Below are 16,708 nucleotides of genomic sequence, written 5' to 3' on the forward strand. Positions count from 1 at the left end.
CCAATCCATAAAATAGAGCTGCAAGGGTGTCCTAGTCTAAGATGAGAAACATCTATAAAATTGAATTAATGGTGTATAAGATGATAAATAAATTAAAAATCTAGATAATAAAGTCAAGATTGAAATCAATTAGTAGATTATATAAACCAAATTAAATGCTAAAAAGAGAATTTATCCCTTATATTACTTTAAAATAATTTACAAATTTGTGATACGAAGGAAGTGGTCACACCAACCCCACCATCAATGACTTAAAAATCGAAGATGCAAAGACTAGGGGCTCAAGTTTCAACAATGACCATCCCCATCAACACTGACTCGGTGGCAGGGATAAAAATACCCCCGACGTTTTGGGCCACCTGGGAAGATTTACTACCCCACCTGCTCGAAGAAAAGCCGATGTTCCAAATGCAACTTACACAAATAAATTAACAAAATAATAGCAGCCCTGCAATAAGTACGCAGAAGCCACTGTGACAATAAAGCACTGTGAAGGCAGCTGTAGTTTGTAATTATATATAAACATAATTACATTCCTTATTTGGTCTCTTCCAATTCAGTTTTGCGATTGCCTTTTTCTCGTAAGGTCAGATTTGGGTTGTAAATGGCCGACGAAAATCTTAAGACGTCTGTCAAGTTGAAATCCCATCCACTGAAAAGGGAGGACGATTCATACCACTATCATAAAAAAATTCACAGAGATTATTCAGATCCTCTGCCCAAACCTCCTACCCCAAAGATATCAGGTTTGGGTTCAAGTAAAAGTCCCAAGCCACCGCTGCCTTCATCATCATCTAAGCCAGTGAATCTCATTAAGAAAACAAAGGAGATAGGGATTTGTAGCAGCTCCAAGACAGGGATTGTCAGCAGCCCAAAGAAAATCTTTGATGATATCAAGGCTAAATTACCTGCCAAGGAGCAGGTGGGTATTTTTTAATTTTTTCATCTGTCCTAACTTAGATCCATACAACAATGAAAATTTTAAGCTTGTTTTTAAGTTTTTCATTGTCTGGTAATTGTGCTTTATTGGAATCAAGGTCAAGACTTTAGCGGCGAGCCCATCTAAAGTGAAACAGGAAGTTAGTACCAGTACACCTAAGAAGAAAACCAGTTCAGGCAATGGCAAGGAAAAGGAGAAGAAAGTTTACAGCTTGCCAGGACAAAAACATGATCCTCCTGAGGAGGTAAACATTTTTTTTGGTTTTTGTTTTCTTCTTTTAATAGTGAAATTTAATTATATTTTGAGTTAAAAGAAATATCCACTCAAAGAAAACTGTTGTTCCGTCGTATTTTTAGTTTTAGTGATATTTATTGTCGTAAAATTAGCATGATGCACTCCTTAATGCCTAGCTGGGCTTCAAGCCAGTTATATTATTGAAATTGCTCTTCCTTTCCACTGGGTGTAAGATATGTAACTGGTATCTATTAGAATTTTGTTTTAGTTTCACATTTTCTAGACTAGTGTGACAAATCTGGCTTTATTTTTGGCAAACATTGGAGGATGTTATGGACGACCTTTGGCCTGATATGGCATAAATGTGGATCATACTAGAATTTAACCCAACTGTCATTACCATTACATCACAACCCCTTAGAAACAAATTTGGTCTTTTATTTGGTGAAATTTTTTCTTTGACTGATAAATCGTTGTCTGATAATGTCCTATTTTCAAGCAGTCGTACTTAGTATTAAAAGTACTTCTAGGTTTCTGCTTACAAATCAGAAAAGGATATTGGCATGATTTTTTAAAGCTTCAGGAGATGAAAACAAGCTTCTTGATGTATTGGATGGTTTGTGCAGAGAGACCCGCTAAGGATATTTTACGAGTCATTGTACGAACAGATACCCACAAGCGAAATGGCAATTATTTGGTATGAAAGCTTCTGATTCCACATCTTCCATCACCGAAAATAAAGTTTTGATCTTTTTACTAATTATAGGTTTGATGGTCATGATGCAATTTGTTTTTAGCTTCAGTGGGCTAAATCTCCTTAACGGACTTTAGATAGAGATGTACGTATTTCATGTATTTCTTTGTTGTTTAGTTATAGGCTTTGATAATGCTTAGGCTGTTTTAGAAACTCTGCATTGGGTAGCATGCTCTGTTATATGGGTGATATATTTTCTTTCAGATGGGACTGGAAAAGAATCAGTTTCTTGTAATTGGCGTTTTATCCTGTTGCAGTTGAGGGAAGTATTCCATGATTTCAGTCTTATTCTCATTTTGAGAAAAAAAACAATCAAATTTGAGAAGTGATTAACATCCTGCTATTGTTATATTATGCAGAATGGAATCAACAACAGTTGTCAATAAAATGATCAAATCAAGGTTATTCTGTTGTTGTTGCATGCAAATTAATGTAATTATTAAATTAGAAAAAGTATTTACAGCTATGCCTATAATGTGGTCATAGGCAAGTCTACATCTATTTCAGTTACACATCAGTTCCGAGCAACATATCTCGCTTACAGTCGTCAGGAGTGGAGGACCTAGAAATCCAGAAGGATACAGACTAAAGAGCCAATAATTTAATAAACTTCGTGCAAGAATAGTGTAACTGATTGAAGCAATGCAAGTGCACCCAAAAGAAAGGAATTTCTTGCAACACTAGTGTCCGGCTACGCCTCTCTAAGAATAGCTGGCCCTTTATATATAGTTAAAGTTTAAGATCAGCCTTCATCTTTTACTAAAATTATTTGCTTTATTCCACCTTTTATAATTGAAAGTTTGGACCCCAATATTATTGCTTCACACTATACCTATATACTTATCTGATTTTATTATCAGTGTTAGCTACTTGAAGGGCATGTGTCCCTTTTTGCAAGCATCATATATATTTTCCTGGCCTCATCATTTTAAAAAATATATGTTCTGGGCAATTAGATCATACCATGGGCTTCCAACTATAAAGTACTCCATCTGCAGCAAACTGTACACTTATAACCTATTATTAATGAAGTGATTGTTATGGTTTTTTTGCTTCTGGGGTAGTGTAAACAAGTTTCTTCTTTTGGTACTTGGGAGAGTGTGGTTTGGCTGTTCCAGTTTGAGTGGAATGTACTTTGATATTGGGTTATGACCCATATATAATAGGATATGGTATTGCTGAATTGTGTACAGAGTACACGTACATCGCAGATACTTAATTTCATCCACATTTGTTTATTTATGTTTTATAGGATCATACAGTATCCTCTTCAACCAATTTTGAGATTTACAAACATGCTAAACCTTTTGTCTTCAGCAAGGAAATGGTTTAGGCCTTTTAAGCAGCAATGTCATAGTAAAGTACATCAAAAAGCTTAACATTAAGATTGCAAATAACAGTTATCAAAATAATTGTGTTCGCACCAGAACAATTGTAATAGTATTGGAAATATCTATCCCACATTTTCTTGAAGTCATTATGTAGTTTAAACACATTAAAACAATACCCTTAGGGCTTAGTTTCTGTCAAGTATCAGTTGATTGAGATTGACCAAATTGTGCCAAAGTACTCAAGATGAAAGTAGGTGTGGTACAAGCTACAGTCCCCAAGTTGATCACAGGGGAGGAGTAAAGCAATATAAGTATAAGATGCAATCATCTACAGCAATGCAGGAGTATGAGGGCTCTCACTTGAACCTATTTTAATGGAAGTTTTACAAGGTACATAATGTTAGCTGCACATTTTCCACAATTTAAATTTTACACAACTCAACCATTTCCTTTAGTTGCCTCTTTGAAGTGGCCCATCAAGTATGAATGGTCCTTCATCTTCCTTGTAGCGATAATACTTGAAACATAGCCCCTCATCCACTAAAAACAAGGATATTAATGGGAGTTTGTCGATTGACATCGGCCCAACCATCTGAAACAATGGCCAACCCAGAATTATTCCATGTTTCTCTAATCTTGAAGCTTTAGTTTATGTTACTTACTTATCAAAACTACTATTCTCTTTTTGTCATTACTTACACGTGTGTTTCTTTTGATGCATTTTACCAGATTATATACAGCCTGCTTTCTATAAGGGAATCTGCACACTTTAAATACCATAGCACTGAAAAGTTAAAAAATGCCTAACAGAGACATCAATATTTGTCAGATTATACTATTACAGCATCCTAAAGATAGTCAAGTGGGGGTCAGATCCCGATCTCTAAATTTAGATATAGGTTTGGGTCAAACCCTCAGTGGAGGTTGGCTAGCAGCAGGAGTGGCTTCCTACTCCATTCTCGGAGTTGGGTTCTTCTCAAAAAACAAAATTGGTTCCCTCTTTCCCACAAGTAGGTGGATCCTCCCAATGTTTCTCTGCATGCTTCTATCTGAATGGTAGGCATTCTAAAATTACAAATTAGAGGTACAAATATGATAGAATGTCCTTTGGAGTTAGAATAATCATTAGCAAGCCAAACAATTCCCAACTAAATGGCTACACACTAGGGCTGAAAATATATTAAAAGCACCATTTTATAGGATGCTAAGGTAGACATGTAGATTTTAAGTATATAACAGTGCAAATCACATTTAGGGCATCAAAACTATGAGAAAATGTGTTTAGTTTAGATCAGACTGATAGCAATAACCAGAAATAACACAATGAACACACAGACCTCCCTCTTGGAGGTGAAAAACCCAGCAACAAAATCTCAACTTGTATTAGGCAATAATCAGATTGTGTCTTTACAATTTTGCTTCAACACTTGAAGCAATATGAACAGCAGAATATAACTTTACACTAGGGCACACAGTAGTATGAACAGCACCATGAAAATCTGAGTTATAACAAACTTATCTGCAATTATCCTTGACTGAGAATGATGCCTAATCAGAGAGGACAATTCTCTGATTAAGGAAACCTGTAGCAGACCATGAATGAGGCTCACTGTTCAAGCACAGATTCGCTGACCTGGGAGATGAGTTTGCTGCCCTTGGATAAGTTCGCTGATCTTGATAATGCAATTCACTGTCTTAGAGATGTATTCACTGTCTTGGATAAATTCGCTGCTGAAGGAGAATGTAATTCTCTGATTTGATGTGTCTTGATGCATGAATGAACCTTGCATATATATGTGTCTTGACCTCATTGTACACGTCAGGTCGGCCTTGCAAATAATAACAGTAATATGCTTGGCGCCCATTATAGGGTCAGCCCTATAAGCATTTACAAGTTACATGTTTAACATAGGGTTAGCCCTATTCACACTTACAAGTTACATTTGCACATTACAAGTTTCATCGCCCATTATAGGGCTGGCTCAAATCACAAGTTACATCGCCCATTATAGGGCGGGCTCAATTCACAAGTTACATCTCCCATTTTGGGCCAGACCAAAATACAAGTTACATATTGATTTTTTTGCACATTAATGTGACACAGGCCGATAGGCCAATTAGTCACCCATATGCTAGGTCGGCCCTAGAAGGAATCTGACCTAGATACAAAAACATCAACACTCCCTCTTAGCTAGGGAGGAGTCCTTCTCAATATTTGAGCCCCATAGTGACATCCACCATGGCTACTCCAAGAGGGTGGGTCCATCATGGCAACACGCATGAATGAAAAACAAATGAACACAAGTGCCCATCACGGTATCCTCAACGTGATGTCGTCATCTCATCATGGCGTTCACCATAGCTACTCCCAGAGGGTGAAAAAACACAAGTGCTAAGTCATAGAGTCTCTCACATGACATCCACCATGGCTACTCCCAAAGAGTGGATCCACCATACCTACTCGCAGAGGGTGGAACAAGGGCTTTCATCTCAAACTTCTCTCGCAAAGAAGAATGCACTAACAAGGGCTTGCACCTCAAACTTCTCTCGCAGAGAAGAATGCATTAGCAAGGGCTTGCACCTCAAACTTCTCTCGCAGAGAAGAATGCATTAGCAAAATCTTCAAGACGATGAGGCTCCCTTTGAACCTAAAATGTCAGGCTCCCTCTGAAGTTGAAATGTCAAACTCCCTTTGAAGCTGAAATGTTATTTCCTCCTTTTAGAATAAGAACTCTTCTGAATTGACATTAGACCTTGGCTCCTCCTAAGGTGTCCCTATGTCAATTTCCGCAGAAAAAGCTAGATGAGTAGACCTGAATTTGCAATCTCGAGCAATGTGGCCATGCTTTACACACCTAAAACATTGAATGTGAGATAAATCCTTCTTCTTTTTCTGTTCTGAAACAAAATCTGGTTCTCTATCTCTATCCCTGTTTCTTCTTTTGCCTCTTTCCATAGAAGTATGAGTAGCAAGGACTTGATTTTCCACATCATAATGGTTACGCCCAATTCCTCTTGTTACCAACCTTGACTCTTCTTGAATACAATTAGCTCGAAGGCGATCAAACTTGGGTAATTTGGATCTCCCATTGATGCTTTGAATGAAGGGTTCCCAAGTTTGAGGGAGACCATTAAGTGCCATCATAACAAGATCTCTGTCAGCAATATTGCCCCCAATAGTGCTCAACTGATTTCTCAAATCAGTAATCTTCATAAAGAATGAGATGACTGATTCATCTTTATCCATTTTTACACTGTGAAGTTGTTGCCTTAAGGCGAGAGCTATGCTGGTGTTGTTGATCTCATACATACCTTCCAAGAAACTGAACATATCTCTGGCTGAAAACATCATGATGATAGGTACAAGGTGATCCTTCACGAAGTCAATCTGGATCTTCTTTGCTTTGACAACATTCTTCTTGAATTGGAGTTTCTCTTCTTGATCTTTAGGTTAAGCTGATCTTTTCCTTCTACAAACTGAAGAAGATCATTTTCCTCGAGAGTAACAAGGATTTTGATCTTCCACGAAGTGAAATTTGAAGCTCCATCAAGTCTATCTTCAACCTTCAAACTGTACACCATTGTCACTGCTGGAAATTGCTTGTTGAAGATGAAGTAGGAGGAAGAGCTTCACTGCTATCAGACAATCTGATCACAATCAATTCAAACCCGCTCTAATACCATGTTAAGTTTAGATCAGACTGATAGCAATAACCAGAAATAACACAATGAACACACAAAACATAAGAGTACCCTGGGAAAACCTCCCTCTTGGAGGTGGAAAACCCAGCAACAAAATCTCAACTTGCATTAGGCAATAATCAGACTGTGTCTTTACAATTTTGCTTTAACACTTGAAACAATATGAACAGCAGAATATAACTTTACACTAGGGCACACAGTAGTATGAACAGCACCATGAAAATCTGAGTTATAACAAACTTATCTGCAATTATCCTTGACTGAGAATGATGCCCTAATCAGAGAGGACAATTCGCTGATTAGAGAGACCTGTAGCAGACCATGAATGAGGTTCGCTGTTCAAGCAAAGATTCGCTGACCTGGGAGATGAGTTCGCTGCCCTTGGATAAGTTTGCTGATCTTAATAATGCAATTAGCTGTCTTGGATAAATTCGGTGCTGAAGGAGAATGTAATTCGCTGACTTGATGTGTGTCTTGATGCATGAATGAACCTTGCATATATATGTGCCTTGATCTCCACCTCAAGTCGGCCTTGCAAATAATAACAATAATATGCTTGGTGCCCATTATAGGGTCAGCCCTATAAGCATTTACAAGTTACATGTTTAACATAGGGTCAGCCCTATTCACACTTACAAGTTACATTTGCACATTACAAGTTTCATCGCCCATTATAGGGCCGGCTCAATTCACAAGTTACATCGCCCATTTAGGGCCAGACCAAAATACAAGTTACATATTATTTTTTTGCACATTAATGTGACTAAAGCTGATAGGCGAATTAGTCACCCATATGCTAGGTCGGCCCTTGAAGGAATCCGACCTAGCTACAAAAACATCAACAAAACTGTCCTCAAAGTCTGCTTCCACGGTCATCTGATGGATCTTAAGCCGCAGAAAACAGGGAATTATGACCTAAATAATTTATTGAAATTTTGTGATTTTCAAGAAGAACTTAAATCCCTTTTTGGTTATTTATGACTCTGACTTAAATTCTGAGAATGTTGAGGTATTTAGACAAATTGTGAGTTCGAGTCATTTAGTCCTTTGACTAAGTTTGCTGCTAACTCATTTGGTGTTTTCCAGCCACCACATGATTTGTTGAACTTGATGCGATCCATATAGGTTGCTAACATCATCTATATGACATGTTGAGTTATTGAGTCCTTTGAATACATTTTCTGGTCACTCATTTGGTGCTGTCCATCCACCACATGACTTGTTGACACTACCATACAGGTTGCTAACATAATCTATATGACATGCTGATGTCATGGACAATTGTAGATCACCCAGCTTGGCTGCTAGTTCGTTTTAAGCCCATATATTACCATGTATTGTTTTCACTTTTTATTTTTGGAAAGGTCTCAAACTGCACTTACATAAAATGCAAGAAATTGATTCCCCTATGCACTGATATGGCCTCTTTTTACCAAGATGGCCCTGCAATCCCTCTGTAATTATTATGTTGAAAACCGATAGCTAGATCGGATTATATGAGCAAATAAATATGAGCAAATGTATTTACATTGGGCTGGGCCCAAAATTGTTTTATTGTAACTTGTAAAAGCACTTAACTTGGGCCTCTTCTTGGAGTGCTAAGTTAAAACAAAACGTGGTCATTATTCATAGTAAACCAAGCCCCAAATTTGGGCGCTAAAATAAAATATGAATTGTATCCTAGCCGACTTGAAGGAAATGTAAAAGATTCATCTTGTATATAACAAGATTCATCTTAGATCTCAATTTATTCATTCATCACTCAAGCAAAATCTCTTAGATAGCGAATTCTGGTTATGCAACACAGCAACATACTTTGCTCTCCAAGGTCTTCCAAGTGTAGCGAATTGATCTTCAAACTAGCGATTCAAGTCCTCAAGGTTGGCGATGTGATTCTTAAGGCTAGAGAACTGATTCCCATGCTTATCGAAGCCATCTCCAACCCTTCACTGTTATATCCTGTGTACTGAAGTCTGAAACAACAACATCACTTGGCAGATGTGGTCCAGCACTTCAGCGATCTGACTTGGTTGAATTGTGCCCTAGCTGATTGACTAAATCAGATGAGTGATACTTGTAATCTTGCTCATATAGATAAGGATTTATCTGGATCTTTGATGCTGGGTTTTTCCTCCAAGAGGGAGGGAGGGAGGTTTTCCCAGGGTATCTTTTGTGTTTTGTGTTATGTATGTTCATTTCATTTATTTTCTGTTGTTTTAGTTAAATCTGATCACTAAATTAACATATTATTGATGTTAAAGGCTTTTATACATATATTTTACATTTAATGCTATTTTAATGCATGGACTTCTGAGCTATAACAACTCGAAATCATTGTTGGTTCATGAGGACTATCCTTTGACTTTTGCTGAAGTTTTCATTCTTTTCATTTTTTGTGACATGTGTTTGTATTTGCCTCATTCGACTATGTAATTGATGATCTTACCTTTGCCTCTGTCTAAAAACTGGGTTTACTTCTCTGCTAAGCACATTGTTGGTTGTCTTCACTTAGTCAAGAGAAATAATTGTATACCATGATATTCGTTGAATTGGATTTAGTTTTAATTTTTTGACTCATTTTGTCTCCTCCCCTTGTTGTTGTGTTGGAATGCCTTTGTTAAAACTTAAGATATCATAGCAGGTACCTTTTTAGGTATTTGTCTATTCATATCAATGTCTGTCTCAAGGCTATTAAGTGAATCCCAGAGCATTTTTTTAGCACAATCAAGATTTTGATCTGTTATACCAGATGATATCCTTCTAATTGATTGGTTTTTATTTAAGTGTTCTTAGTGTTAGTTATAACAGTCGTCAATTAGCTCTGATAACTTCATCAGATCATGGCAAACTTTGTTTTTTCACAGCTTAGAATAACCTTTGCTTTGCTTGTTTATGTTGATTTTATGGTGGTGCTCGTTAACCATAGGCAAACATCAGATCTGTTGCCTTTCCAACCATAGACGATAAGCTCTTATCGTCACCCCTGAGCATGCTACATAAATTTTTCACCATCAATTGATCTGCTTGTACATGAATTCGATCTGCCTGATTATGATCGAACTTGCTGTCTGATCTTTGTTCCAAAGAGGGAAGACCACGTCCATACATATCCGTCGAAAGGAGATATCCAAGAGTCGGCTCTCATCAAGGAGGCATGATCTTCATGAAGCATCGCATGCCTTCAAATGAGGGGTGGCGGACTTTAACCAAAACTTGGCCCCTTTGAAACAAATCTGATAAGTCAAACTCGATAATGTATTTTTAATCATTAAACCTGATAATGCATATGTGACTTAATAAAGATATTAAAGGATTAATATAAGTTGATAGATTCATCAAATGTGTAAGGCCAATAGGCCATTCACACATTTGATCTTGCTGAGTCGGCCTGTAGGATTTCTACCGACACTATATCATCAACAGTTTATGGTTAAATAACCTTGTTGCAATTCATGGCAAATTCCCACAGTCAAAATGTTTGGTCTGAACCTGAAGTTTCAGGTCAGCCAAGCAAGCTTGTCTGAGCTGAACCCTGAACATGTTTTTTGTTTTGTAATAAAAAAAATTGTGTGCCCGACATCACAATGGTATAATGAAAAAACATAAAAATTAAAAAGAAACAAAACCCAGAAACCTGGATGATCAGATTTTGAAATGCTATGATTTATTAACTCATGAATAATGCACAATATCACAGTTTAATATTTTGTGTCAATTACTTAGTGATAAGGGATGTATATTATATTTTGAGCACGGTTACTGATAAGGGATGCATATTATAGTGTCACGAGGCACATTTTACACCCCACATGAACCTGGACTTTTGGGGTGTATGTGAGTGGAAACATTGAGAATATCGCCATCCAACATTTTTTGTTATACCAGCACATTCAAGCCTAAAAAATTTAGGTGATGGCAAAGTAAATTACTAGCACGTATACATCTTGATGTGGATCTGATATACATGAAGGAGGATTCAAGAGACTCAGTGGCAAGTCTACCACAAGATAAGTGAAAGCATACCTTTTGGATACCTTTCAGCACATATCAGATCCGTCTTAAGATGGATCTGTGCTAGTGTGTGTATATATATAATATATATTGCTGTTTTTTAAACTGTCTTCTGAACATTTTAAAGCTTTTTTCTACATTCTGAAGCTTCAAGCATATCCCCTGCTTTGAGTCCTCTGAATTTTTTCAACCTGATAACTAGGCTTGCTGTAATGAACCTTTGCTGTACCTGCCTCGCCTTCCTGATAATTAGGGCCTGGTCTATCCACCAAAGGTTGGATTTAGGCCACAAAAGGAAATTACGGTTTCCTGCAACATTTAGATATTTTATTTTATGTCAACAGTAATATTAGATCAGTGGCATAATTATTGCAGCACAAAATACATACACGACCCATTCTAGATTTTGAGGATTTTCCAGGTTGGCTGAGCTACCCATTCAGACCCATCCCGTCTCTTAGGGCTAATAGGGCCCCCTGAGGATGGGCCCAGCATACCCCTGGCTTGCACTCATTATCTTGAATGTACTAACAAACAAGGGATATCAGGAAGATAACAAATGCATACCGAAAACATAGATTCATGACTATATTACTTGGTTAACATTTATCCATTATATATAAATTTGTAGGGATTAATTCATTATATTTGTGCCTAGTTGCAGAAACATGACTATCATTAATTAGCATTCCTTTTCTTTACTTATTAGTTGTGTCTAAGAATGAATGAATTATTTTTATTCTTCTATCTTTCACTAAAGTGTATTTTAATGCAGCATAATAAACCTGATATTGCAGGTTACCTATCTAGCATGAAGATTAAGTTGATTTTACCCTTTTGTACATTACAAATGTGCTTAGTTCATTTGGCAAGACATTTTTTAGGCATGGAACCAATTTAGCAATTAATCTAGGCCACTAGTTAAATTATATTCATTACTGTTATATGAGGAATGAAAGCAGATTTAATACAACTTGCACAAAGACATACTTCATCATTTCGACATTTAAGCAGATTGGCCTGGGGACATACCAGCCTGCTGGCGATGGGGAGGGATGCTTACTAGGTGCTGGTCCTTCATCGCTGGAAAGAACCACACCTAGCCCTTTCACATCGTCTGCTGACTGATGCGTTCCTAGGGCAGTCCTTGTGGTTGTCTAGGCATCATAAATTATGACAACTGAAATAAATATTATTACTGAGTAATGAAGTTACCTGCTGGATGCTTCTCCTTGCCCTTCTCTCCTTGTCACCTCCTCTTCCATGTTTCCTTGGGGTATGGGTTTATACCTCTTTGAAACCACGCGATTCCCCTTGAAACATGGCGTCTATTCCGGAGGTAGCTTGGGAATGGACGCGTCCTTTCATTACTCCCACTAGTTAAAATAAAACGTATTTTAAGCGGTAAAAATAATTTATGTATTGAAAATATATATATTTATGTACATGTATTATTTAATGTTTCTAATCATTGCCTGCACACACGGGAATATGACACATGCATGTCATCATTTCAAGAGTATCATATTGCTAATATACTTTGCTTTCTAGTCTTAATTTCCTTTTCTTTGCATTTACTTGCTAGAGTGATAACCCTAAGCTATTAATCATGTAGAATTACCAGTTGAGGATCTCGTTGGTACTTACTTTCATTTTAGAACACCAGTCATAAAAATCCACTCTTATTTTAGATTATCAGATTTTGTACCCTACTGATGTAATATTTTCCTGGGTCTTGTTTAATTATCAGAGCTCTGAGGTTATTGACCTGGATTTGAAGGTGCACCATTGCTACTTGCTGGTGTGTTTAAGGTAGGAGTAGTTTATTGGTAAGGAGAGTTTGTAGATGTTGGAACATTTGATTTATTTCTCTTTGAGCTGTGTGAAACCACGCTCTTTAGCTTGTTTCTTGGCGCTCACAGGCAGGTTTAAAGCAAAAAAAATAAAATTCTAGATTAGGTATGGGGCTATATTAAGAGTCCCCAGTCTAGAATACAACCAAAGAAATACAAACTATAAAGATTACTAAATGCCTGTGTAAAGAACCCATGCAGGGTGAAACGGGTTTAAGATAAACACCATACTAGCATGATCAGGTCATTCCCTTTTTCTTATGAGACTGAAGAACCATATGACTCACAGATTGTGATTTAGGGGCTGTTTCCTATTATTGACTGATATCAATCTCACTATGTCATTATCTTCCTCATATCCAATATATTTGGAGATGGCAATAATGATTGATTAATGGTAACCAAGAGCAAATCTGGAATATTTGCTCCTATTCCTCATTCCTCCACCCGAGTCAATCCTGAGGGCCAAATTGTATTACCAGATCTAAATGGGGGACGATTGGAAGGCTGAGAATTCGCAATTTTGGAATCCTCCTGCACCTTAACAGACATAGAGAAAACCACAGGCTGAACTACTGCCAGTAGAGGAGTGAACTAACCTTGCATATTGGGGAGTGGATGGAGGAGCCGCCTTCACACTATCTCATTGGAACTTTGGTTTCTTCACCAGCCCACATCTAAGAGGCATCAGGTAATGTGCAACAGGAGGGGACCTATCAGATTCATTAGAATATTCAGGTGCTGCCCTCTTTACTATTACAGAGATAAACATGCAACCTTCCACCAGGTAGACTTTTTGGATTTTTTTATTCACCAGACAAACAATCCACAACTGCATGACCAACCTGGAAGCATCTTCTATATTTAAACATTATTTTTATAGTCCAGAACCTGTTTTGAAACTCAATCTTCTACCTGGAGCCATATCTCATTTGGCAAACTTTTTGAAATGTTCAGCTCCACTTGAATCCAAGCAGATGTTGATGAATCAACCTATCCAAATTAAAAAGTTTCCAATACCTTGGAAACAAGAGACAGCCCAGAACTGAAGTAGGAGGTATGATAATCGCACCAAAACTTGCAGAATGAAAAAGGTTTCTATCATGGAGTTAAAAGCAGGGAACCATGGGTTTACTTGCAACACTATGGCAATTGCATCCAAACCAGCAGAACATCTGTCATGGGGTAAAGGTGGGGACCCGTGGCTTTACCAGTAACACATGTTTGTCCCAGAACCACAGGCCTTCTTTCAATATAAAATATCAATCTTCACTTGATTTACAGAAAATAAGAAAGAACCTTTGAGCACTACAAATACTTCTACCAGGACCTTAGGTTTAGAGAAGCAGGTCTTAGAAATCCAAGCATGCAACTCTGAGAGGCTTGACCATAATGAACTAAACTTACAAAAAATGAAAATTTTACATCATCCTGAAGCTTTAGAATTGAATGGATGCCTGTGCATGGAATCAGATTCTATATGTCTTAGCTGAAACTCCTTTGCTGCTGCATGCTGCTTATAAGGAGACTTAGGAACGTCCAAAGGAGCGAAAAGCACCCTACTTCTCAGAGGGTGATTTCCCTCATGTGAATCTGTACCTGAGGAAAAACACACACCCGCATCAATGCCTAACTTAGAGGGAGTAATGGGTGCTGCAGGTGTAAAATCCCTGTGAAGAGTGGGGGTAAGGAGTCCAATAATCAATACATCATTCACAGATGAATGGGAGTCTTTTGGTTTGACAGAATCTGTACAAACAGTAGCAACAACTATACGAGAATTCCTAAAATCTGTGCCATTGAAATCTACAGAGTCGGCAGAGGAGCAGGTGGGAATAGCCATTCTTTACTATTGTTTTAATTCCCTGCAGGTTTAAAGCATTAGTGGCCATCTTGTTTATAAGTTCTTTCATTATGGCATCAATAGAGAGGATGGTGAGAATGCTTTTTTTTTTTTGCTATTTGGGAGGTGCAGTTGGAAGCAGCAGAGCCTCCTAGAGGTTTTAAAAGCAGGTTCTGGGACGGGTTCATTGACTATGGGTTTGATGAGCTAGCTTGGGAGAGTCAAATGCCAGGCTACACAGGAGCTGAGGAAGAGCTTGAGTAGTGGAAGTGTAGGGTTCAGAGGGGTTTCTAATTTTCTTCTCGCTTGTTTGTTATCATTTCACATTAATTTAATATGCTAGTTTGTTGCAATTATCTTTACATGTCTGAAGTATGTGTTTTTAGTTTATTGCTGTTATAAGCCTTGAACACTTACTACTAAAACTGATTGTTAAGTAGAAAGTGCTTCCTATTTTTGGTCAGTGCAGGTCTCTTTTTTGAGCTAGCATTACCGTTTACTTATGCGTCTTTGCCACTTGTTAAGAATTTTACTTATTTTGTCAGGATGATGGAGCATGGCTTACTGCCTTCAGAAACAGCAAAAAAGGCATATGAGAGGAAGCAAAAGAAGCAGCAGCAACAAAGAACAGGAACACCAATCAAATCTTCATCTGCCGCAGAAAAGAAATATTCCCCTGTTCCAGAAATGAAATATTCATCCATCTCAGAAAAGAAAAGATCTTTTAATGGTGTTTCAAAAGGAAATACAAGTTTAGTGAAGAAAAGTCTATCTTACGATGATGATGATGATGATTTTGTTACAAAGCCCGCAAAGAAGAAGGTTTGTTAGAATTATTTCTACTTATTTTCATGGGGAATGGTAAATAAGACCTCATTGTTGCGGAGGCATCCCTTCGCATACATTTGCCTTCTTGAAACAGCTGCATTGACATAGGGTTGGAACCTTGATAATTCTTGTGAGCATTTCTACTTGGCATGTTGATGCAATTCTTTCTGTAACTAACAGACATAATCTCATGGACCTTGTCTGTTACACATTGCTGACCTAATTTGATTTGCAAACAAACCTTGCAAATCTCAGCTCTGCATAAGACATTGGACATTTATTCTGGTTTTAATTGTTTGTATGGGATGCAGACTTGAAAACCAGGTACTTGATTTGGTTCCATATTATTTATTTACTGTAAAATATTTCAAATTCCTGTATCAAGATCATACAATGATATAATTTCTTGATCACAAGCCTTAATAGATATTGTTTTCCTTGGGCAAAAGTTTCACAGATTGTTACTTATATGAGTTCTGCAATTGGCAAACAAAATAATGTCAGAATTGAGATGTTAGACATGTAAGGCATATTTCATTACGGATTTATTCGGTAACTGCGGAAAATGCATAAGCCATTCCAGTACGTTTGTTCCTGAATCTTTTACCCTTTTGCCCTAGTAGTGAGCAACGGCATGATTGAGAAGGATTCTCTTGAGCAGTATACTTCTAAGGAATGGATTTGTTTTTGCATATGTTTACCATACTTGTTTGTTGGGTTATATTATTGCATATTTACTATCAAATTTCCCAACCTTTGTGCCTAATAGTTTGGATTTTATTACCCTGGTTGAGTTGTAGTTCGTCAAATAAAACTTTTGCAATTCAATTCCATGCCAACATGAGAGAATTCTAACCCCAATAAGCGACAACCATACCCCAACCTAAACATTTAAAGCTTACAAAATGGGGTTTATTATCTGTTATCTTATCAGTATCTACATTAATGCTTAATCAGATCATTAAACAAGCTATATAAGTATAAATACAATGGAATACCACTTCATGCTCTTTCCAATATAAATGGTCTCGTATATATATCTTTAAGTTCAAAAGTTCAATACAGTGCTTTCATATGTATCATGAGATCTATTTTGCGTTCTTCCAAAAGTAAAATAGCAATGCATGCACCCAATACACCTGTATCAAAATGGAGTGTTATTTATGACTCAGTTATCAATTCTTTGAATCTTTGATGATGACTTAATGTTGC

At 37.3% G+C, this 16,708-nt stretch overlaps 1 protein-coding gene across 1 annotated transcript; it reads left to right on the forward strand.

Moving 5' to 3' along the window:
* The first annotated feature begins 322 nt into the window (after positions 1–322).
* Positions 323–15,952, forward strand: LOC131069835 (uncharacterized). The gene is made up of 4 exons (XM_058005410.2): positions 323–922; positions 1,038–1,184; positions 1,801–1,871; positions 15,214–15,952. Exons 1-4 carry the CDS (start codon positions 605–607, stop codon positions 15,497–15,499), a joined length of 822 nt encoding a protein of 273 aa, XP_057861393.1. The 5' UTR covers positions 323–604; the 3' UTR covers positions 15,500–15,952.
* The last annotated feature ends 756 nt before the right edge of the window (positions 15,953–16,708 follow it).

Source organism: Cryptomeria japonica, chromosome 6 (assembly GCF_030272615.1).
Source record: "Cryptomeria japonica chromosome 6, Sugi_1.0, whole genome shotgun sequence".
NCBI classification, from domain to species: Eukaryota; Viridiplantae; Streptophyta; class Pinopsida; order Cupressales; family Cupressaceae; genus Cryptomeria; species Cryptomeria japonica.